Source organism: Oncorhynchus mykiss, chromosome 5, assembly GCF_013265735.2.
Source record: "Oncorhynchus mykiss isolate Arlee chromosome 5, USDA_OmykA_1.1, whole genome shotgun sequence".
NCBI lineage: Eukaryota > Metazoa > Chordata > Actinopteri > Salmoniformes > Salmonidae > Oncorhynchus > Oncorhynchus mykiss.
This window is the reverse complement of record NC_048569.1, coordinates 42,749,610-42,774,822: the sequence shown is the minus strand read 5'-3', so window position 1 is coordinate 42,774,822 and position 25,213 is coordinate 42,749,610. Positions and strand designations below refer to the sequence as shown.

Sequence of the window (25,213 nt, the reverse complement as noted above, 5' to 3'; positions counted from 1 at the left end):
GCTTTCGTGGTACAGGGAGTAGTGCTTTCACCTTTGCACCACAAGATCCATAGATCTCCCTTACAGCTCACTCTCTCTCCACATTTACCTGTTACATACAGTATACTTACAAAACCATAGACATTGGTCAGTATAGGTGCATCCTCCAGTACTGGGCGATGGAGACCCATCGAAAACACTGGAAATGGTAGGTCAATTAAAAAATATATGTTAAGGATACTGCCATTATTCTTTACTTGATAAAACTATTTGTTCAAAAAGTACATAAGCTGTCAAATATACAAAACCACTCAAACATATAACTTCATAAAGTTTAATTTTTTTATCCTGCAGTCCATACCAAATCAATCCTAATGGTAACCATTTTAAGACGACACTGAATGATTAAATGTTCCCTTGAGCATATAAAATGAATATCAAGTTGACGTCTTGGGGCCTTCAGAAGGCCTCTAATACTTCACTGTTTAACACAGATTGCATCTGTCATGTGATGTAAGTAAACTAATGGGCATTTTAACAGACAACCGCAGCAGTTCAATTCAACATTCCCACATGCAAAAGGACAACCGTTGTTGAATACATTTCATATATTAACCACAACATTCCTTTATACTGCAGGCAAAATCATGCTAAAAATTCAATACACAGCCAACCTTTTTCTTTGTAGATTAACAAACATTCCACTACAAGGCATGTCAGTTAATGGATTAATGAGAGAGAAATATTTGCAGCAAGAAAACAGCCTCTTCCATTGTATATGACAGAGGTGGGATATTATCGAATAAAGCAACAGACTCAACCAATTTTGGCACTGAATATCTACTCTTCCATTTCCATGAAAATGGTGTATTTGGCAATAAAAAAAACTGGGGTGCCTTTTCAGTTGTACACAACCATTTTGGTATACAAAAGAAAAAGTTCTTAATGGTAAAACAACTCTACACTTTTAAATAACATCACTTTTGTCTACCAATAACAGCTAGTTTTCAGTTTTCCCCTCCCCACTCAGATCACTCCCAGACAGTCCTAGCAAAATTCTTGCTTGAGAAGTATTTTTGACTATTTTAATTGATATTGTTACCCTGAAATTATTTGATATTCTGATAAAAACAGGTGCATTGGACCTTTAACAAGATACTCAATATTTCTTACAAAAGGAGTGTAAAACACAGTTAATAAGATACAATAAGGCATTCTCCTTAGACGTTGTAATAAAGGTTCAGTTTATGACCATCTGAAAAATGTGTCCAACCCGTTCTCCAAACAGATACTGTTGGCCTACTCAACCAGTAATGCAAATCAACCTAAATCAATTCTCCAGTCTATATTATATTCTGCCACCAGAGCAGCATGATGATTACCATCGTTATGAATTACTTTATAAACCGGCAAATTAATACTGTGAACACTTGGATGTCATTTTGCAGTTATGACATGGTATAATGGAATAAATAAACCATCCAGTGAAGTGAGTTGTTGTGTGAGTAAAGAAATGGGCATGCGCAGTCGTAAACTCTGATTTCACGTGTACTTAAAATACTTGTGGCATGTTGTTGCAATGTGCTGAGTCAGTATGGTTGTACATCCTTTAATTAATCAGTCACATGCAATAAAGCCAGGCGGAGTATCTCCAGTATAGGTGAGACCATATATGGTTCCACTCAGAAACTTCACAGTCCAACAGGAGGGTAGAATGGCTTCACAGGGTGACATGCAACAGAGGAGATCCACAGTTAGGATCCTTCCTGGATCTGTGACTGATCATTCCGTGGCTGCCCCTCTTGTGCCCCTTCCTGATTGGTGGCGCTGTTGCAGTTGCTGTTCTTGCGGTTGTCAGCGTGGCCGTGACTGCCAGCGCTGCCCAATCGTGACGAGGCCACCACAGCCTTTACTGCAGCCTGTCAACAAACACATCATTCATTGACATAGTTTAGGATTAACGTGCAGGCCCACTCTGACTGTGCAGATAAATAAACAAATTATAGCAATCATTTACACTGAGTATACAAAACATTAAGAACACCTGCTATTTCCATGACATTGATTGATGAGGTGAATCCAGGTGAAAGTTATGATTCCTTATTGATGTCACTTGTTAAATCCACTTCAATCAGTGTAGATGAAGGGGAGGAGACAGGTTAAAGAAGGATTTTTAAGCCTTGATGCAATTGAGACATGAATTATGGATGTGCCATTCAGAGGGCGAATGGGCAAGACAAAATATGTAAGTACATTTGCACAGGGTATGGTAGTAGGTGCCAGGAGCACCGGTTTGTGTCAAGTACTGCGATGCTGCTGGGTTTTTCACGCTCAACAGATTCCCGTGTGTATCAAGTATGGTCCACCACCCAAAGGACATCCAGCCAACTTGAAACAACTGGAGTCAACATGGGCCAGCATCCCTGTGGAATGTTTTCGACACCTTGTAAAAGTGCATGCCCCGACAAATTGAGGCTGTTTTGAACGCAAAAGGGGGGATATAACTCAATATTAGGAATGTGTTCCTTATACTCAGTATATGTTTGTATCTGCTTGCATTCCAAATATACAGTTGAAGTTGGAAGTTTGCATACACCTTAGCCAAATACATTTAAACTCAGTTTTTCACAATTCCTGACATTTAATGCTAGTAAAAATGCCCCGTCTTAGGTCAGTTAAAACTTCTTCGGGCTGCAATCCCTTTAACGGGATGATATGAAAACAGCCAGTGAAAGTGCAGGGCGCCAAATTCAAAACAGAAATCTCATAATTAAAATTCCTCAAACATACATGCATCTTATACCGTTTTAAAGATAACCTTGTTGTTAATCCCACCACAGTGTCCGATTTCAAATAGGCGTTTACAGCGAAAGCACCACAAACGATTATGTTAGGTGACCACCAACTCACAGAAAAACACAGCCATTTTTCCAGCCAAAGAGAGGAGTCACAAAAAGCACAAATAGAGATCAAATTAATCAATAACCTTTGATGATCTTCATAAGATGACACTCATAGGACTTCATGTTACACAATACATGTATGTTTTGTTTGATAAAGTTCATATTTATATAAACAAATCTCAGTATAAATAGGCGCGTTGTCACGTTCTGACCATCGTTTGTGTGTGTTTTCCTTGTTTTAGTGTTGGTCAGGACGTGAACTGGGTGGGCATTCTATGTTGGATGTCTTGTTTGTCTATTTCTATGTCTGGCCTGATATGGTTCTCAATCAGAGGCAGGTGTTAGTCATTGTCTCTGATTGGGAACCATATTTAGGTAGCCTGGGTTTCACTGTGTGTTTGTGGGTGATTGTTCCTGTCCTTAGTGTTAGTTTGCACCAGTTTAGGCTGTTTCGGTTTTTCATTACGTTTATTATTTTGCTCTGTTTGTATTTAGATTCGTGTTGCTATAGTCACAATAAACATGGATCGTAATCTACACGCCGCATTTTGGTCCGACTCTCCTTCTCATACAGAAAACCGTTACAGAATCACCCACCACAACAGGACCAAGCGGTGTGGTAATGGGCAAAGGAAAAAGCAGCAGCAGGAGCAGCGCGAGGAGGTATGGACATGGGAGGACGAATTAGACGGTAAAGGACCTTGGGCTCAGCCAGGAGAGTATCGCCGCCCCAAGGAAGAACGGGAGGCGGCGAAAGCGGAGAGGCGCTGGTATGAGGAGGCAGCGCGGCGTCGTGGATGGAAGCCCGGGAGTCAGCCCCAAAAATTTCTTGGGGGGGGGCTAACAGGGAGTATGGCTACGCCAGGTAGGAGACCTGAGCCAACTTCCTGTGGTTACCGGTGGGCTAGAGAGACCGGGCAGGCACCGTGTTATGCTGTGGAGCGCACGGTGTCCCCAGTGCGGGTGCACAGCCCGGTGCGGTACATTCCAGCTCCGCGTATCGGCCGGGCTAGAGTGGGCATCGAGCCAAGTGCCATGAAGCCGGCTCTACGCATCTGGTCTCCAGTGCGTCTCCTTGGGCCGGCTTACATGGCACCAGCCTTGCGCACGGTGTCCCCGGTTCGCCTGCATAGCCCAGTGCGGGCTATTCCACCTCGCCGCACTGGCAGGGCGACCGGGACCATTCAACCGGGTAAGGTTGGGCAGGCTCGGTGCTCAAGAGCTCCAGTGCGCCTGCACGGCCCGGTCTATCCGTCACCACCTCCACACCCCAGCCCTCCGGTGGCAGCTCCCCGTACCAGGCTGTCTCTCCGGCCCATCCGTCCAGAGCCTTCCTTCTCTCCAGCGCTGCCGGAGTCTCCCGCCTCTCCGGCGCTACCAGAGCCTTCCTCCTCTCCAGCGCTGCCGGAGCCTCCCGTCTGTCCGGCGCCTCTGCCGGAGCCTCCCGCCTGTCCGGCGCCTCTGCCGGAGCCTCCCGCCTGTCCGGCGCCTCTGCCGGAGCCTCCCGCCTGTCCGGCGCCTCTGCCGGAGCCTCCCGCCTGTCCGGCGCCTCTGCCGGAGCCTCCCGCCTGTCCGGCGCCTCTGCCGGAGCCTCCCGCCTGTCCGGCGCCTCTGCCGGAGCTTCCCGTCTGCCCGGAGCCTCTGCCGGAGCTTCCCGTCTGCCCGGCGCCATCGGAGCTTCCCGTCTGCCCAACGCCGCCAGTGCCGCCCGTCTGCCCAGCGCCGCCAGCGCCGCCCGTCTGCCCAGCGCCGCCAGCGCCGCCCGTCTGCCCAGCGCCGCCAGCGCCGCCCGTCTGCCCAGCGCCGCCAGCGCCGCCCGTCTGCCCAGCGCCGCCAGCGCCGCCCGTCTGCCAGGGGCCGCCAGCGCCGCCCGTCTGCCAGGGGCCGCCAGTGCCGCCAGTCAGCCAGGGGCCGCCAGTGCCGCCAGTCAGCCAGGGGCCGCCAGTGCCGCCAGTCAGCCAGGGGCCGCCAGTGCCGTCAGTCAGCCCAGCGCCAGCGCCGCCAGTCAACCAGGGGCCGCCAGAGCTGCCAGTCTGCAAGGAGCTACCAGTCTGCAAGGAGCCGCCAGAGCTGCCTGTCTGCAGGATGCCGCCAAAGCTGCTAGTCTGCAAGGAGCCGCCAGAGCTGCTAGTCTGCAAGGAGCCGCCAGAGCTGCCAGTTAGCATGGAGCAGCCAGGGCCGCCAGTCAGCATGGAGCAGCCAGGGCCGCCAGTCAGCATGGAGCAGCCAGGGCCGCCAGTCAGCATGGAGCAGCCAGGGCCGCCAGTCAGCATGGAGCAGCCAGGGCCGCCAGTCAGCATGGAGCAGCCAGTGCTGCCAGTCAGCATGGAGCAGCCAGATCTGCCAGTCGACCAGACTCTTCCAGATCTGCCAGTCGACCAGACTCTTCCAGATCTGCCAGTCGACCAGACTCTTCCAGATCTGCCAGTCGACCAGACTCTTCCAGATCTGCCAGTCGACCAGACTCTTCCAGATCTGCCAGTCGACCAGACTCTTCCAGATCTGCCAGTCGACCAGACTCTTCCAGATCTGCCAGTCGACCAGACTCTTCCAGATCTGCCAGTCGACCAGACTCTTCCAGATCTGCCAGTCGACCAGACTCTTCCAGATCTGCCAGTCGACCAGACTCTTCCAGATCTGCCAGTCGACCAGACTCTTCCAGATATGCCAGTCAGCCAGGATCTGCCAGAACCGCCAGCCAGCCAGGATCTGCCGGATCTAACTACCTGCCTGAGCTTCCTCTCAGTGCTGTGCTACCCATCAGTCCCGAGCTACCTCTGTCCCGAGCTGCCCCTCTGTCCCGAGCGGTCTTTAAGGAGGGTAACCTATCTAGGGACGCTAAGGAGGTGGACTAAAACTGTTATGGAGTGGGGTCCACGTCCAGCGCCAGAGCCGCCACCGCGGACAGATGCCCACCCACACCCTCCCCCATAGGTTTAAGTTGTGCGTCCGGAGTCCGCACCTTGGAGGGGGGGTACTGTCACGTTCTGACCATCGTTTGTGTGTGTTTTCCTTGTTTTAGTGTTGGTCAGGACGTGAACTGGGTGGGCATTCTATGTTGGATGTCTTGTTTGTCTATTTCTATGTCTGGCCTGATATGGTTCTCAATCAGAGGCAGGTGTTAGTCATTGTCTCTGATTGGGAACCATATTTAGGTAGCCTGGGTTTCACTGTGTGTTTGTGGGTGATTGTTCCTGTCCTTAGTGTTAGTTTGCACCAGTTTAGGCTGTTTCGGTTTTTCATTACGTTTATTATTTTGCTCTGTTTGTATTTAGATTCGTGTTGCTATAGTCACAATAAACATGGATCGTAATCTACACGCCGCATTTTGGTCCGACTCTCCTTCTCATACAGAAAACCGTTACACGCGTTAAGTTCACTAGTTCCAAAAACATCCGGTGATATTGCAGAGAGCCACATCATTTTACAGAAATACTCATTATAAATGTCGATAAATACAGTTGTTAGACATGGAAATATAGATGTACCTCTCCTTAATGCAACCGCTGTGTCAGATTTTAAAAAAACTTCAATAATCTGAGACGGCGCTCAGAAAATAAAATTATCCGCCATGTTGGAGTCAACAGAAATCAGAAATCGCATTATAAATATTCCCTTTGACGATCTTCATCGGAATGCACTCCCAGGAATCCTAGTTCAACAATAAATGCTTGATTTGTTCGATAATGTCCATTATTTATGTCCAAGTAGCTACTTTTGTTAGCGTGTACAGAATCAATCTTTAGGATGTTATCATACATCTTCAATAAAGTTCCAACCGGATAATTCCTATGTCTGTAGAGAAGCCATGGAACGCAGGTTGCTATCATGTGAAATGCGCGTGACCAGGACCTGGCTCTCTGCCAGACCACTGACTCAAAGAGCTCCCATCCGGCTCCATAACACAGTAGAAGCCTCATTCAAGTTTCTAAAGACAGTTGACATCTAGTGGAAGCCCTAGGAAGTGCTGGGTTGAAAATCGACCAACCTCAGATTTTCCACTTCCTGTTTGGATTTCTTCTCAGGTTTTTGCCTGCCATGTGAGTTCTGTTATACTCACAGACATCATTCAAACAGTTTTAGAAACGTCAGAGTGTTTTCTATCCAATACTAATAATACTATGCATATATTAGCAACTGGGACTGAGGAGCAGGCCGTTGACTCTGGGCACTTCTGGGCACCTTTCATCCAAGCTACTCAATACTGCCCCTGCAGCCATAAGAAGTTTTCAAATAAAAGTGGTGATCCTAAGAATGTGAAATGTCAGAATGATTTATTTCAGCTTTTATGTCTTTCATCACATTCCCAGTGGGTCAGAAGTTTACATACACTCAATTAGTATTTGCCTTTAAATTGTTTAACTTGGGTGAAATGTTTCAGGAAGCCTTCCACAAGCTTCCCACAATAAGTTGGGTGAAGTTTGTCCCATTCCTCCTGACAGAGCTGGTGTAACTGAGTCAGGTTTGCACGCCTCCTTGCTCACACACGCTTTTTCAGTTCTGCCCACACATTTTCTATAAGATTGCGGTCAGGGCTTTGTGATGGTCACTCCAATACATTGAACGTTGTTGTGCTTAAGCCATTTTGCCACAACTTTGGAAGTATGCTTGGGGTCATTGTCCATTTAGAAGACCCATTTGCGACCAAGCTTTAACTTCTTGACTGATGTTGTGAGATGTTGCTTCAATATATCCACATAATTTTCCGCCCTCATGATGTCATCTATTTTGTAAAGTACACCAGTCCCTCCTGCAGCAAAGCACTCCCACAACATGATGCTGCCACCCTCGTGCTTCACGGATGGGATGGTGTTCTTTGGCTTGCAAGCCTTCCCCTTTTTACTCCAAACATAACGATGGTCATTATGGCCAAACCGTTCTATTTTTGTTTCATCAGACCAGAGGACATTTCTCCAAAAAGTACGATCTTTGTCCCCTTGTGCAGTTGCAAACCGTAGTCTGGCGTTTCTATGGCGTTTTTTGAGCAGTGGCTTCTTCCTTGCTGAGCGGCCTTTCAGGTTATGTCGATATAGGACTCGTTTTACTGTGGATATAGATACTTTTGTACCCGTTTCCTCCAGCATCTTCATAAGGTCCTTTGTTGTTGTTCTGGGATTGATTTGCACTTTTTGCACCAAAGTACATTCATCTTTAGGAGACAGAACTCATCTCCTTCCTGAGTAGCATGACGGCTGCGTGGTCCCATGGTGTTTATTCTTGCGTACTATTATTTGTACAGATGAAAGTGGTACCTTCAGGCGTTTGGAAATTGCTCCCAAGGATGAACCAGACTTGTGTAGGTCTACAAGTTTTTTCTGAGGTCTTGGCTGATTTCTTTTGATTTTCCCATGATGTCAAGCCAAGAGGCACTGAGTTTGAAGGTAGGCCTTGAAATACATCCACAGGTACACCTCCAATTGACTCAAATTATTTCAATTAGCCTATCAGAAGCTTCTAAAGCCATGACATAATTTTCTGTAATTTTCCAAGCTGTTTAAAAGCACAGTCAACTTAGTGTATGTAAACTTCTGACCCACTGGAATTGTGATACAGTGAATTATAAGTTAAATAATCTGTTTGTAAACAATTGTTGGAAAAATTACTTGTGTCATGCACAAATTAGAGGTCCTAACCGACTTGCCAAAACTATAGTTGGTTAACAAGAAATGTGTGGAGTGGAATGAGAGGAGTTTAATGACTCCAACCTAAGTGTATGTAAACTTCAGACTTCAACTGTATTCAGTCAAAGGATATTGACACAAGCACACAATCCTAACTTTAAAATGGCGAGACATAAATAAATTATACATGTTACTACTTGCCCTTAACTACTGTACAAAAAAAATGACAGAGAATTTGTTTTTGTACCTACCTTGAGTTTTCGGCGTGCATTGAACTCCTGCAGTTTCTTCTGAGCAGTGTCCATATGGGCTGAGTTAACTGCCTTCCCAGTCACCCAGGGGTGCTGCAGTGCTTGCAAGGTCGTTAGCCGCTTCTTTGGATCCTGGACAATCAGCTTTCTCACCTACAGGACAGCAGCACATACAGTAGCATATGGTTAGTAACTGGGTCACTGAGACTGTGAGTCTGAATTCATTATTTGCTTGGATGCTGTTTATGCAGTTTCCTTTTGTCCCCATAACAAGTCGGCCCAGTTCATAATTTGGAGATAAAATACAAAAATACAGTAGGAGATGGATGTAGTCTAGTTACCCTCCTTTTCATCTTATTTTATGAATCAGACACACCTACACGGACACACTCCCACTGACCCTTCAGCTGGGAAACAGTTCACCTGACCCAATGCTACAATGCAGCACGCAACCATATGCCTAACCAAAAGCAGAGGTGCATAAAGATAGAGGTCCATGCACTTACCACAAATTCCTTGTTTTGCTAAGTTCACCTTTTGTACATTGCTCTCTGTTATTATATTTTTTTAATGTATGGTCATTAGCAGAGTATAAATGATCCCAATTTCATCTCCAGGACGGCGGCAATTTGAAAAACCGAAAGAGGAAAAAAAAGTAGATTGTGTTGATTTATTGGCACATTGAAACATATCGCGTGCCGTAGTTTAAAAACTCAGTGTCGATAGTGCTAAAACAATGACGTCATATCGGAATTCTGCCATCTTTATGCACGTTCGCCATTGTTTAACCCATGGTTTAAGCGATCGGATGCTAAAGTGCAGGCATATAAGTCTGCAAGGGCATTATGGAAGTACAGCACACTATGCTTTTTCAGAAGCCAAGCCAGTAGTCGACAGGGCAAGAAGAGAACCCTCATGCTGGTTAGGTTTGCATTCTCCACCAATTACGGATTCATCAATTAGGTCTAAGTACCAGAGGGGAATGTCAACCCGGCAGCTGAACTGTGGTAACCTCTGGACCCCTGGTACCAGTACATAGAACTCACCAGATCCTTGGCATTGAGGGACACATTGTCCCACCAGGGGGAGACAAACTCATATTCACAGTTGAGGATCCTCTTGAACATGTACTGGTCCCCTCTATCATCGAAGAACGGTTCAAAGCCACATAGCCTGTCAGAGGGAGGATGAAAAATGAGGTATACGTCAACCACAGACAGCTCCTGTCTATTGATTCACTGGCTGGCACAGTCTGACAGGCTCTGACAGCCGCAGGGGCCTGAGCTACAACTCTATTGGAGATGGCAATCCTCCTCGCACTAAGGTTTGCCTTTAAATGTTGGACAGAATAACAAGAAACTCACTCTCTTTTTCTCCCAGATTGATGTGCCTTCAAAATAGGTAATTTTTTACAGTTTAATATTAATTAACTAGTAGTCTGTACACCACTGTGCTTCTTCTGAATGCTGTTGCTTGCAGTTGAACTACCATTGCCCTGCTTTCTGTATAACGGGGAACGCACACCCACATACTATGTATACCAATCAGTATGTGAGGAGATAAAAAAAACACTCAGCTGCTCTTAAACATGAATGCACCAACACCCTTGATCCAGAAACCAAAATGGCCTAAAAATGCAATTAAAAAAGGTCTGTACTTCCTCTCATCAAATAAAGAACACATATTCTTGATGCATTTTGTTATTGTTGTTTTCTGCTAACAAAATAACAAAACTGTTCAGTGTCAAAAGGAACTGATGTATTTTCAATGATGTGATGCAGGGTCCCAGTACACTTTTGAGGGGCTGGTGTCACTTACAAGATGTAAGTGATAACGCCCACCGACCACATGTCAACCTCAGGTCCATAAGCACATCCTCGCAGGATCTCTGGGGCTGGAGGGAGGCAGAGAGGGAGGGAAGGATAGAGAGGGAGGGAGGGGAAAGAGAAGCGCAGGATGTGGGGGGGGGGGGGGGGGGGGGTGAGGCAACACATGGAGGACAGAGAGAAACAGAGATGAAAAACAGAGTAAGGAATTCTTATTCACTAATTAATCCAAGGAAGAACTTACTATGTAGTATGTGGATAAATATTACAATATACAGTGCAAACTATCCTCAGGGTACTTATCTCTGCTCAAAACTTGGCAGGTAAAGCATGCATGACCAAAACAACAACAATCTGCTATGTCTGAAATGGCACTGTCTATTACTTTGTTCCAAGTGAATGAAATAGCATCACAGTAATGGGTTACAACTCACCACAGTATCCTGGTGTACCACAAACTGTCTTCATTGTGACCTGATCGTCGATGATCTTTGACAGTCCAAAATCAGCTGCAAAAAGAAAGAGAGCTGTATTAGAGATCATGCCTATTTCTGGAAGTTCTCATTATATAGTATCATAATAAAATAGTAGAATAGAATAAAATAGAACACCAGTACAATAGAATGGAAAACAAAAGAAAATAATAGAATAGAATCTTTGGCATTGATTCCCCAATTATCTCAGTTCTGTATCTGATAGCACAGCAGAGTCTGTTCAGGCTCAATGGATGTTCTTTGGGATAATCGTAGTGAATCCCACAGTGTATTGACTTACGCACCCACCTATTTTGAGGGGAGCATCTGGTGCTGAGGTGGCATATAGGAGGTTCTCGGGTTTCAGGTCTCGGTGCACCACGCCGTTCTCATGCAGGTACTGCCCAAAGACACAAGACAGCAGCATAACTGACTCCTATACACATATAGTGTTATTGATCTGTCTGGTGGTGAGTATGGAGCTGGACTGATAGGGATTTTGGGGGCGGCATCTACCACCACAGTTTCTTTTCCACGCAGAACCGTAACATTCCTGCATTATAGCGCACTGTTAAAAATGTATAAGCAAAATGAAAAGATCAACTACTTTTCACAACCTCTTTCCTACTGTTGCCAAAACAGTGTATTACACTGTTAAACAATGTTCTATGATACTGTGTACTGGATGTAAACATGTTTTAAACTGTTTTTGGGGTTCAGCGAGGACTTTCACCTGTGTTACCACAGTAACTCATCAAACAAGGCAGCATGGGCCATGGAATTCTGCACAGTTACAGAAAACAGCAGCACAAGGCAGCTGCCTTGGTAATGCTGGTCATTGGAAAGACAAAGGTGGGATTTGAGTGAGGGAAAGCAATGTGTTCTCAGACTTTGTAGTGTCATGGATGTAGACCTCCTCTGACAAGTCTATGGCTCACTGTCTTGATAATGATACCGGTTTGTAAAGCAACCTATTGTAGAACTTTATATCATCTGCACACTGTGGGTGGGTGTATATCAAAATCCCTGGTTTCTTGTGTAAACTCTTAACATCAAGCTGTTAAAGAAAACCACATTCCATTCCACTGGCACTGACAATACATTTCTAAACATCAAAGTTGGCACTGAAGGAGCTACACTTATTACGCAACAAAACAGACATATTTTCTGCTTGGGAATGACTGAGTTGAACAGACGTTATTCACAGTGAACGAAGGCATCCTTTTCTCCCCACACTATGTATGTGACCCCCCCCCCCCCCCCCCGGGCGTGATCTCTCTATGATGTCAGAGGGGAATTCTCCTCTCCTCTCATCCGATACGTGGAGTGTGGGAGGGAGGAAAGGAGGGAAGAAGAGAAGAAGGAAAGGAGCGAAAACAGTAGCCTCCACCACACCGCACACATCCCACGCCTCCCACGGATGCCACCGCACCACAAAAAAAAAAGCTATTCGTACAGTACTGTAACCCAACTACACAGCTGTGTATTCTCATTGACTGTGGTGCTCTTCTGCCAGAGAAAGTAAAGCAGGGCCTACCTGAGAGGTGGGCCAGCCGATGTATTTGGCCAACGAGGACAAATATTATTTTGAGATGCATCGGGTCTCAATGGTAAAATATCAAGAACATTAGCCTAACACCGTCTTTTGACATAGTAAAAAAAAAAGGTCACAAAGAATCTCCGGATTCTCCGTTATCACAGCATAACGTGTCCAAAATAATCAACGTGTTATGATGCTAAGATAACACCAAATGAATGGCCTATAATGAAGGAATCTGTCACAAACAGAGTGGGGACTTAAATGTAGATGTGTCAGTGAGATTGGCGGGAAACGAGGCTACCGCAATGCTCCACTGGGACTTTTAGCTAGATATCCAGAAGGAGTTCGTCATGTAACACAGACTGCAGAAGCTCTCTGCTGTCTTTCAAGTGGCCGTGTACAATGCAAAGGAATCACTCCAAATCAACACGGAACAAACACTTTCTCAGCACTTTGCTCAACAACACAAGGAAACTTTAAGAAAAGCCCTGTTGTCCTCTCCTGAGTCGCCCCGTTGGGAAAACAACACCAAGTCCTAGGCTGGTTTCGATGTTTTAAAAATTCCCTGTCTGTCTTACTATTTAATCTCCTTGGCAACATCAATTTGTTGCAAACTGAGGATCATGGAAGGAGATCTCTTACAAGACACTAGCAAGTTCATGCCATATGACATATGGCTCGGTCCATGTGGATAAGATGTCAAAGATAGCTCAGTGAGAGACGCACGCTTGGTTATGCGATAGCTCAAGGAAGTGAACTTAAACCGTGTCCACTGTTGATCCAACAGTGCTGGTTCAAATGACAGTGAATTTGGGATTTGATTACGGAAAAAGCCTTCCATTTCCCTTTTGCCCTTTATAATGTATCGATAAGGAGACAGACGGAGTGAATGTGGGATGGTTTTACAGTATGTCAAGAGTTTGCTCAACATTTATTGGCCTACTTTTTGACAGGCGTCAGAGGAAGGAAGTCAACTCACTGCAACGGCTTCTAGTACTTGTTTGACAGCATCAGCAGCATCCCGTTCAGTGTAGAAGCCCTTTTCCACAACCCTGAGAGAATAACATGTGTTGTGATTGTTGTAACAGAGGAATGGTAAAAAGAGTATGTGTGCGTATTTGTGTGTGTGTGTGTGTGTGTGACCATTAGGGCAGTTAACTAACCTATCAAATAGCTCTCCTCCAGTCACAAGCTCTAAGACCAGACTGATCTCTGACGGGGTCTCAAATATCTCTTTTAGTTTGATCTGGAAGAAGTAAAACAAAACAAACATAAATTCCGCATTGATTAAAAAAAAACACAACAGCAATCGTTAATTCTATGCAAGGACAGCCCAAAAGTGCTGTAGAACACTCACAATGTTTGGGTGAGAGAGTCGAAGTAGGACACCTATCTCTGTCCTCACTATCTTCTTGTCCACCTGCAGAAACAAAACAGAACTGGGTTAAGGAAGGACCTTTAGCGTGTTGTAGTCTCTGGGTAAAATGACTACACTAAGACTCTATGGCGAATATACAGCGTAAACTCACTGTCTTCTTCAGCGTTTTCACCGCAAACGGCTTCTGTGTTCCCTTCTGTCGACATCTGCACACCACGGATGTCGCTCCCCTAAATGCAGAGGGAATACACAGTTAAGATACAAGAGCAACTGTCAAGTGGGTAGGGACACGATGTGCAAACAGCGCAGGGAAATGGTGAATAGGCTTTGATGAGGTTCTTCTTTACTTCCATTATGGCTGCGTACAGTGTCTAGAGTGTTTGTCTGAAGCGTCAGTTGGCAATTCTCCCAAAGAAACTCAGCGTTGTATTTTCTCTGTATTGACACGTTCAAATCTGAGCGCTAGGTAGACACATTTCACCACAATCCCATAGGACTATAAATTATAACAGTAGTAGGCAAACATGGAGATGAGGTCTATATTCCTTCAGGATTTAAGCAACACCTATGTAAGAATGCTGTTCATTGACTACAGCTCAGCGTTCAACACCATTTGCCCACGAAGCTCATCACTAAACTAAGGACCCTGGGACTAAACACCTCCCTCTGCAACTGTATCCTGGACTTCCTGATGGGCCGCCCCCAGGTGGTAAGAGTAGGCAACAACACGTCTGCCACACTGATCCTCAACACTGGGGCCCCTCAGGGATGTGTACTTAGTACCCTCCTGTACTCCCTGTTCACCCAAGACTGCATGGCCAAACACGAATACAACACCATCATTATGTTTTACTTGAGTTTATTTGGTAAATATTTTCATAACTCTTCTTGAACTGCACCGTTGGTTAAGGACTTGTAAGTAAACATTTCACGGTAGGGTCTACACTTTTTGTATTCGGCGCATGTGACAAATAAAGTTGGATTTGATTTGATTTTTACATTGTCATGTGTTCAGCGGTTCGGTCACCTTGGCCACTGGCTCTGGGTCATTAATTATGTTTCCTTTGTTATTAAAAGCCCTGGGCTTGTCAGAGTAGGAGTGCGGAATACGGTTATATGGACAGGGGAGGATGATTCTAGATAAGCACTTTTGAAATGAGGGCCCTGAGCTACAAAGCCAACTAAAGATCTACTTTGTATTTATTCAAACGTAAGTAGTACTGTTAGTTCTGAATAAGAGCTCCACTTTGCATGTGACATCTTTTACAGGTACAACATGACCCTGCTATTGTCAGAGGAGTTGATATGACATTTTAAAGAGAAGATTGCTATAACGGCTTCAAGAAAGCAAAAGGGATACATACTGTGCTGCCTGCAGTATATAGAAAGGTACGCTATTGGAGCGCCTCCAATGTGCAAATAAATCAAATTTGGTAGCACAGCTTACAAATTAGTGGGGAGAGGGAAGAGAGAGAGAAAGAAAGAAAGAGAGAGAGAGAGAGAGAGAGAAGCAGCTTCTGTGTTCAGAGGAAAGCACTTGGGCTCTCATTAGGTGTCCAGACCTCGATACTCACCATTACACCAGAAATACAGAACAGATTTTCTTCCCTCTCCCTCTCTCTCTTACTCCTACACACATCCTCTCTGCCTCTACCACACATTCTCTCTCTTTCCCTGCCTCTCACCCAAACCTCCTCTCTCTCTTTTCATCTCCCACATTCTCTCTCCCTCCCTGCCTCCTGTGGGAAATACCCTCACGGCAGGTCCATGTGAGCAGACATAAGGCAGGCATGACAGCCAGCTCACAGCTTCAATCCAACCACAACAACAGCCAAGAGTCTTAGGAGAGAGAATTCAAGTGATAAACTAGACTTGGACTGTACACTATTGTTATGCAGGGGCAAAGGACTGTACACTATTGTTGTGCAGCTCAGGGGCAAAGGCAAAGGCCTACCTAAGCAAATAACACAAATCTAATAAACACTAATAAACAAAACATCATTAAATTGTTATCAGGTTGACGAGATGACCTCATCCTAGTGTACCCTCCTCGCTCCACTTTGGATCCACCCGTGTAATTTCTACAATGCCTCATTTCATTAAATCATGCAATCTTAATGTCGTACAAAAAAGAGGGATCTATATTTATGAGTTTGCCCTGCTTTCTTCTCTGTGATGGATGAGAGCACGTGTAATGACCACTTTCCTATCTGACGTCAAAATGGCCACTCATTGGCAGAGGAGTAAGAGTTTGAAATACGCAGACAGGCCACGATACAACGAAGAACTGAAAAAGTTACAGCAATACATAGTTAGGCCTATACTCTACTATGTGCCCTCCTTATGTAATTGTCTAACAAAATCTGTCTAAATATCTGAGTCAGTTCTTGAATAAACTACCAATTTATTCCATTCATTTATTTTAGTCAACACATGTTAATCCACTTTATAAATCCACCTCCCAATTCAACTTCTCCCGGCATTTGTTTCTGTCATCCTTATGCCATGATTTCACACTTGAATTATATAGCATTGTGTTGAGCCTCTCAACTCTTCGAGAGATAAGCGTTATTTCATTCTAAAGTCATTGCACACACAGCATATGAGTCAAGATGCTAGACCATTTAGCCTCGGAGGCTGACACCCTGAGAATGAAGCTTGTTGTTGGTCTGACTCCCTGAGAATGAAGCTTATTGTTGGTCTGACACCCTGAGAATGAAGCTTATTGCTGGTCTGACACCCTGAGAATGAAGCTTATTGTTGCTGTCTGTTCTAGCACTAAGCTCAAGAGGGACGGGCAAAAGAGATCTGCATATAAAGCTGTACAGCGATCTGCATATCTCCAGAGCCTGGTCTGTCCTGCACTCCTAAAGGGTTCTTCGGCTGTCCCTATAGGATAACCCTTTTGGGTTCCATGTAGAACTCTCTGTGGAAAAGGATATACATGGAATCCAAAAATGGTTCTTCAAGGGGTTCTTCTATGGGGACAGCCGAGGAACCCTTTTAGTTTGTAGAGACCACCTTTTTTCTCTAAATGTGCACACGCACACACAGGGAAATTAGCTACTGCTATCATCAGATTTAGTTGTGGGATTTAATTAACAGATGGGTCTTCTACATCAATGCCAGAGAGCTCCATCCCAGATCATCAGTGATGAATTCCACTAATTGACTAATGGATCATATTCATCACTCTGGAATGGTCATATCCAACCACAGCACTAAGACAAACACATCATTGATACTAAAACATTTAGTATCAATGAACAACACAAGCTCATATAGCGGACTCAAATTTCTACTTAAAATGTATCTCAAACAAAAACAATTTCAAAGTTTAACAAAATCACATTTACTGGAAGAATTGTGCAGAATTTCGGTAAAATCTTTTTATGTGCCATGTTTTCCTAAAACTCAGTTAAATATTTGCTCCGAATTAAGATTCAATGATGTCTGCAGAAAGAATGGGGTTTCAGCGATGACATGACACATTGACTTGGAAAAAATATATATATTTTGGTTATTGAACTACAGTAGGTTAAGTGGATTTATACCATGTAACGGAATTGCGGTAATTTAAAAACTACAGGGTCTTTTTCCCAATCCCAGTAATTACAGTAACCCTCAAGCTTTTCTAAACCAACGAAACAAGTCATCTGAGTGAAGGCATCGCTCTGCTGATGCAGCTCAATGCTGCCTGCCTATATATTACACAAGCTGCTCATTTCAGTTAAGCACTCACACAACATTATGTCATCCCAGAAGAGATTCTGCTGCTACTCTCAGGAGCAAGACACGCTACAGTACAGTCAGCTACATTATGCCTTCATCTGGGGCTACTGCCTGTCTGCTTAGACTCAGGGCCCAGTAGCTCACTCTGAACTCTGACTGAGAACGCTCAAAAGTTCAAAGCTTTAAATGTGCCTGATGGTATAACTAGGGCTAGTAGTTATTCCAGACCATGTGAATTGAGCAGAAAAAAAAAAAAAAAAAACATACAGTTATGACTAACTACTGATCTCTGAAGGAGGGAAATGGGGTGTTGTACCTCGTTTCCCTCCTTCAGGGAACAGTAGAACTGGTCATAACAGTAAGTTCCCTTTCAGTCGGGCAACTTGGTACAACACAGCTATGGGGATATGAAATCACGCTACAAGCCGACCCCAGCGGAGACCAAATGAAACGGCCCACGGCAGACTACCCAGAGTTCCAACCGGACAGGAAAACCTGCTGTACCCGGGTATTGTGCAATCTGCGTGCTGCCTAATGACCTTTTGTCCCAGCTGTAAGCACACTGTGTGCTACATACACTGGGGGCAGCGAAATTCAGGCGATAAAACCTCACAAAAGTCTGTGGTGATTCCCAGCTTCCTGCAGCACAAATACACTGAACAAAAATATAAAATGCAACATGCAACAACTTCAAAGATTTTACTGAGTTACAGTTCATATAAGGAAATCAGTCAATTGAGCCATTTTAAAGTCATTAGGCCCTAATCTATGGATTTCACATGACTGGGAATACAAATAAGCATCTGTTGGTCACAGATACCTTTCAAAAAAAAAGGTAGGGACGTGGATCAGACAACCAGTCAGTATCTGGTGTGACCACCATTTGCCTCATGCAGCGCAACACATCTCCGCATCAATAAAGTTGATCAGGCTGTTGATTGTGGCCTGTGGAATGTTGTCCCACTCCTCTTCAATGGCTGTGCGAAGTTGCTGGATACTGGCGGGAACTGGAACACGCTGTTGTGCACGTCGATGCAGAACATCCCAAACATGCACTCTGTTCACAACGTTAACATCAGCAAACTGCTCGGCCACACGACGCCATACATGCTGTCTGCCATCTGCCCGGCACAGTTGAAACCAGGATTCATCCGTGAAGAGCTCACTTCTCCAGCATGCCAGGGGCCATCAGCGGTGATCATTTGCCCTCTACAGTCAGGTCAAGACCCTGGTGTGGACAACGAGCACACAGATGAGCTTCCCTGAGACGTTTGACAGTTTGTGCAGAAATTCTTTGGTTGTGCACAGTTTCATCTGCTGTCCTGGTGGCTGGTCTCAGACGATCCCTCAGGTAAAGTAGCCGGATGTGGAGGTCCTGGGCTGGCGTGGTTACACGTGGTCTGCAGTTGTGAGGCCGGTTGGACATGCCATGGAAATTCTACACAGGGACACTCAAAGTCAATCTTAAATTAATAATTCTTTATTATCAGCATGCTGGAGAGGTTCCAACCAACCTAATGCACCAAGATCAGGAGCTCTTCCGGGGCAGTCCAGTTAGTTCTCTTATATACAGACAAGTCACATTAGCATAATTTAGCTTATTCATCATTCATAATTAATTCATCATTAACATTTGCTTCATTCATGTGACCAACCAATACTGGGTCATGCATGTGACAGACCAATACCTCATGAGGTTTCTTCTAAGTTGAGACCTAGAAACTGAGATATCTTTCATTCTCAAAACAAGGGTCTGGGCATGCTGCAAATAGCAGATACAGATAGTGAGAATTCAGTCAGTCACTTGCATGAACACATACATCAAAGACGTACTGCCAGATTCTCTAAAACGAGGCGGCTTATGGTAGATAAATTAACATTAAATTCTGTCAACAGCTCTGGTGGACATTCCTGCAGTCAGCATGACAATTGCACACTCCCTCCAAACTTGAGACATCTGTGGTATTGTGTTGTGTGACAAAACTGCACATTTTAGAGTGGCCTGTTCCCAGCACAAGGTGCACCTGCGTAATGATCATGCTGTTTAATCAGCTTTAATCAGGTGGATGGTTTATCTTTGAAAATGAGAAATGCTTACTAACAGGGATGAAAACACATTTGTGCACTACATTCAAGAGAAATAAGCGTTTTGTGTACATTTTGGAACATTTATAGGATATTTTATTTCAACTCATGAAACATGGAACCAACACTTTACATGTGGCGTTTATATTTTTACAGTATCTCCTGCAGGCAACCCTTTAATTGAGTGGGCACATACACTGTTAGCTAATTCCTGCCTTTTGCCATAGAAATAGCCTGCACAATCCTGTGGGAAAGACGCTGCTTACAAAGCACTCTACCACAAGCAGGATTAGCAAAAGACTGGAAAAGCTGCCATATACACTTTCAGGGGGTAGAATGAATGGCCCTGCACGAAAAGCCCCAGGAGGAACATTCAAAATGTCCACCAGAGAGCTCTGAAATAGGGAACATTCCTTTATTTTGGCACCAAAGCTCAAACACCCGCCACTTACAGAACTTGGCAAAAAGTATATGGACGCCTGCTCGTCGAACATCTCATGCCAAAATCATGGGCATTATTACGGAGTTGGTTCCCCATTTGCTGCTATAACAGTCTCCACTCTTCTAGGAAGGCTTTCCACTAGATGTTGGAACATTGCTGAGGGGACTTGCTTCCATTCAGCCACAAGAGCATTTGTGATGTCGGTCACTGATGTTGGGCGATTAGCCCTGGATCACAGTCTGCGTTCCAATTCATCCCAAAGATGTTCGACGGGGTTGAGGTCAGGGCTCTGTGCAGGCCAGTCAAGTTCTTCCACACCGATCTCTAAAAACCATTTCTGTACGGACCTTGCTTTGTGCATTGGGGCATTGTCATGTTGAAACAGAAAATGGCCGTCTAGAATGTCAATGTATGCTGTAGTGTTAAGATTCCCCTTAACTGGAACTAAGGGGCCAAGCTCAAACCATGAAAAACAGGGCCAAACCATTATTCCTCCTTCACCAACTTTACAGCTGGAACTATGCATTCGGGCAGGTAGCATTCTCCTGGCATCCACCAAACCCAGCTTTGTCCGTCGGACTGCTGGAAGTGTGATTCATCACTTCAGAGAACGAGTTTCCAATGCTCCAGAGTCCAATGGTGTCGAGCTTTACACCACTCCAGCAGATACTCGGCATTGGGCATGGCTTACAGCTGCTCATTCATGGAAACCCATTTCATGAAACTCCCGACGAACAGTTCTTGTCCTGACGTTGCTTCCAGAGGCAGTTTGGAACTGAGTGAGTGTTGCAACCAAGAACAGACGATTCTTAGGCGCTGCGCGCTTTACCAATTGGCGGTCCCATTTTGTGAGCTTGTGTGGCCTACCACTTTGCGGCTGGGCAGTTGTTGCTCCTATACAGTACGTTTCAACTTCACAATCACAGCACTTTAGTAGCGATAAGACAAGATAAACTAAAAACGTAAAAAAATATTTATAAAAAAAGTTCAGTCCCTGTACTTGCTTCTCGTCTCTCAGCGTCTGTCCTCACAGATGAGATACAATGTTTCACTTCACTAGAGATAGCTTAAGACAGATTAAAAGGGGAGGCAGACAGGTGGAGTAGATAGATGAATGCAATTAAAAGAACCTGCATTTTCATCAGGATATTTTATACTGCTTTTATTTATTGGCTTTAGGCCTATGTACATGTATTTTATTTAGTTCACGATGGCAGTTATTGGCCTATAGGCTGTCTCTGTTCCATTAGCTAATTTCTTTAGCTGCCAATAGATCACGGTGCATCAACGTGTCCATATAGCAGAGGCTGGTGCTCTCGCATTAGTTTAATTTTTACTTTTCGTTTTTATTTTTTTTAATTCAGATGTTTGATTAACTTTGAGACAGTGATTTTGAGAAACTAAAACGTTATTATTGAAATGAAACTGTTCCATGAAAATTCGTATAAGCCTATAAAATAATCATAACTGCCACTCAGATTGGTATAAATGGTAGGATAAATTGTAAGCTTCCCCAAACTTGAAACTCACACACCGCCTATGATATTTACTCCCATGTGCACACGCTTGCACACATAGGAGGTCCTGTGAAAGAAATGTGCCCCCCTATGGAACCCATTGCCCGTCCAACTGATTCCTTCTGGTACCGGCCCTACCTCTGAGCCAACAGATATGGATAGCCTATGTTCAGCACTAAATATAATATCCCCTATTTCATCTTACCAAAATCAATTACCAACTTGAATTAACTCAAACTCAACAGGCCACCATCTCCCTGCTCACGACCAACAGCAGCATGGGCAGAAGCAGGTCCATTTTGGGACTTCTGTAGATGGCTCTAATTTCCCTGATTCTATGCATTAGATTCCCTCTCTCCATTCCATATCCCTGATTATGGCTCAGTGGCAGATCCTTGAGTGCAACTGTTGTCCCGATGCTATCAGACTGCCTTGTATAATACAATTAGTTATGAATATGGAGTAGGGCTCTTCTCATGTGATTGTGGCGGCACAGCCAGAGCCATGTAAAGCAGTGCCAGCGCATGATCAATACCGCTTCTTTAATACTGTAGCCTATTGTGTGACTTTCCCTGTCTATCAGTATATGAGTGTTATGTTACTTGTCATGTTTTGTGTTTTTCGTGGACCACAGGAGGAAGAGTTGCTGCTGCTTCTGTAAAAACTAATAGGGATCCAAATAAACAAGTAAACAAACATACACGTCAGTCAGGCGTAAAGGAAATAAATAAAAACACATGCACCAGTCCATATCATGTCACCAGACCACCTACTGAATGTGTTATAATCTGCCATGAAATCAGCTGTTAATTTCCATATCTTGTGTGTTTTTGGTTCTACAGTGCGTTTTTGTTCTACCTTGTTATTTTTAGTATTACATTGTTATTGATTACTGCATTGTTGGGTTTAGAGCTGGCAAGAAAGGCATTTCACTGTACTTGTGCATGTGACATTAAAACTTCAAACTTGCTGCTGTTGTCTCACAATGTCGTTGCCTGGAGACTGTTTTGGTAGGTGACTTGCTTTATGTAAGCCACAGAGTATCTCAAATCATGTTAATTGTATAACTCACGAGAAAAAGTGATGAGCAAAACTTCTTTGTATCTATTTTTCCTGCTTTGGAAGTGTTTACAGTTGTACAGAAAAGTGCTATGAGGATAAACATGACCAAACAGAGTTGTGTTTTTCCCAGTGGACCATGGTCATAAAAGGACACTTACCAGTATGACAGCCTGGTCTCAGAGCTTTTCGTATTAATCTTTATGCAAATCCAAGACACTCCATTTAGTATGATATGTTACATTTGGTATGGTTAAATAAGACAGATGGTTACTTAAAGCAAAAACAAAAAGGTCAACGTCTAGCAACCCAAAGATTGCGAGTTTGAATCTCATCACGGACAACTTTAGCATTTTAGCTAATAAGCAACTGTTCAACTACTTACTACTTTGCAACTACTTAGCATATTAGCTAATCCTTGCGATAACCTTTTAGCTAACTTTTCACCTAACCCTTTTAGCTAACCCTTCCCCTAACCTTACTCCTAAATCTAACCATAGCTAGAATTTGTAACATTTCATACGTTTGCTAATTCGTAACATATTGGACATTTAGCAAATTCTTAGCATAATAGGTTATGCGAATTCGTAACATATCGTATATTTTACAAATGTAGAACTTAATATAATACAAATTGTCATTCATAACATTTCAAAAAAACACTTTTTGCTTTGCCATTTTGATGGATTGTGTGTAGATTGATGAGGGGGGGGGGGAAAAACAATTTAATACATTTTAGAATAAGGCTGTAAGGTCTTTTTTACACATTTATTTAACTAGGCAAGTTAGTTAAGAACAAATTCTTATTTACAATGATGGCCTAGCCCGGCCGATGCTGGGCCAATAGTGCGCCGCCATATGCGACTCCCAAACATGGCCGGATGTGATACAGCCTGGATTCGAACCAGGGTGTCTGTAGTGACGCCTCAAGCACTGAGATGCAGTGAGACGCTGTGCCATTCGGGAGCGGTATTGATCATAGGTATCATACGAAATGGGGGATGGAAATCCACAAATGAATGCATACCATACAAAACGTAACATACTAAATAGAAAGTATCGTATTTACGTACAGAATATTACTAAATGCTCTGACCAGGTTGGGTATGATGGAAATTGACAGTTATATTACATAACTTTTTATAGCCTTGTCAATTATTTGTATATCAATTATTTAGATGACCATTATTATTTTAGATTATTAAAAACAATCGTTTTCTTTAGCAAAAACATCAGGGGATGCTAATCTAGGCAGGAAATTGTGGTAACCGAATGCATTCTCTCCTGTGTTGTACGCAGAATTTATTTCCATTGAAAACTAAAGTGTTAATATAATAGATGCAATACCATTTGCTGCATGTCCTTCGATCACTAACTAATATATTATTAAAATTATAGCTTGAAAAGACCAGAAGATCATCAGAATGCGACTCCTGGCGATATCAAGGCAGTGAAAACATGAGAACACTGAATACAGTAGTACTGTAGAGCGAGGATGCTCACCGTCCCAATTCGGACTCCAACTCATAGTAGTCAGCCAAGATCTCCTTCTTCGATCCATCTATCCAGTAGTCTGGAGCTGGGGTTGCCCCTGCTCTGGACGAGAGCATAGTGACTTTAAGCATCACCAGCTATCCAAACGGATTTAATAAGTATCTTGACAGCTCGTCTCCCCTGCGGCGATTCAAAGCTTGACTCAGTTACAGTGGTTTGAAGAAAAGCGAGTTGTATGCGGTCAAGCTGAGATAGAGATGCGCGTAAGACCGTTATCTTCTCCAAAGCAAAAAAAACAGCCTTTCGTAAGAATCTAATATGCGTTACAAGACCATTTAAAGGACCGGGTAGCGTAATGAGCTTGGTCCTAAATGCATATTATTCACAGCCTCCAGCCTAGCATTTCTACCATATTGCACTCAGTGTAAAGGAAAGTGTGCAGACAGTGGAGTCTGCGTTATAGAGGGTTTCCACAGGGTCTTACTGTCGCTGGATTAACATACAAAAACAATTGAGTTACCTTTACCTGAGGTCACAATCAAGCACGTCATGTTACCATAACTACCAGACATAATTGTGTTGCTTTTTATGACATGAAAATAGGCCTACCATATACAGTGTATTCAGACATTTTCCACATTTTGTTGTTACAGCCTTCCTCTAAAATTGATTCAATTGTTTTTCTCCCCTCAATCTACACACAATACCCCAAAATGACAAAGCAAAAACTGTATTAAAAAATAAATAAATAAAGAAAAACGCCCGGGAAATATCAGATAAGTATTTAGACCCTCAGTACTTGGTTGAAGGAACTTTGGCAGCGATTAGGTCTTGGGGACCTTCAATGCTGCAGACATTTTTTGGTACCCTTCTCCAGATCTGTGCCTCACAACACCTTTGACCTCATGGCTTG

The 25,213-nt window shown here is 43.9% G+C and overlaps 1 protein-coding gene across 1 annotated transcript; it reads right to left on the bottom strand.

Moving 5' to 3' along the window:
• Positions 1–297: 297 nt before the first annotated feature.
• camk4 (calcium/calmodulin-dependent protein kinase IV) lies at positions 298–24,786 on the bottom strand. Its single transcript, XM_021602992.2, has 11 exons — positions 24,310–24,786; positions 14,123–14,201; positions 13,951–14,013; positions 13,757–13,839; positions 13,573–13,645; positions 11,363–11,453; positions 11,015–11,089; positions 10,573–10,648; positions 9,801–9,927; positions 8,755–8,907; positions 298–1,898 (listed from the first exon to the last, which is right to left on the bottom strand). Exons 1-11 carry the CDS (start codon positions 24,429–24,431, stop codon positions 1,734–1,736), a joined length of 1,107 nt encoding a protein of 368 aa, XP_021458667.1. The 5' UTR covers positions 24,432–24,786; the 3' UTR covers positions 298–1,733.
• Between the last annotated feature and the right edge of the window lie 427 nt (positions 24,787–25,213).

Bases quoted from the DNA above. Each gene is read 5' to 3' on its own strand.
- camk4 (XM_021602992.2), bottom strand. From the start codon at position 24,431: ATGCTTAAAGTCACTATGCTCTCGTCCAGAGCAGGGGCAACCCCAGCT. The intron at 14,014-14,122 runs GTGAGTTTACGC...TTGTTTCTGCAG, and splicing joins TGAAAACGCTGAAGAAGACA to GTGGACAAGAAGATAGTGAG. The intron at 1,899-8,754 runs GTAGGTACAAAA...GTTTGTTGACAG, and splicing joins ATGCACGCCGAAAACTCAAG to GCTGCAGTAAAGGCTGTGGT.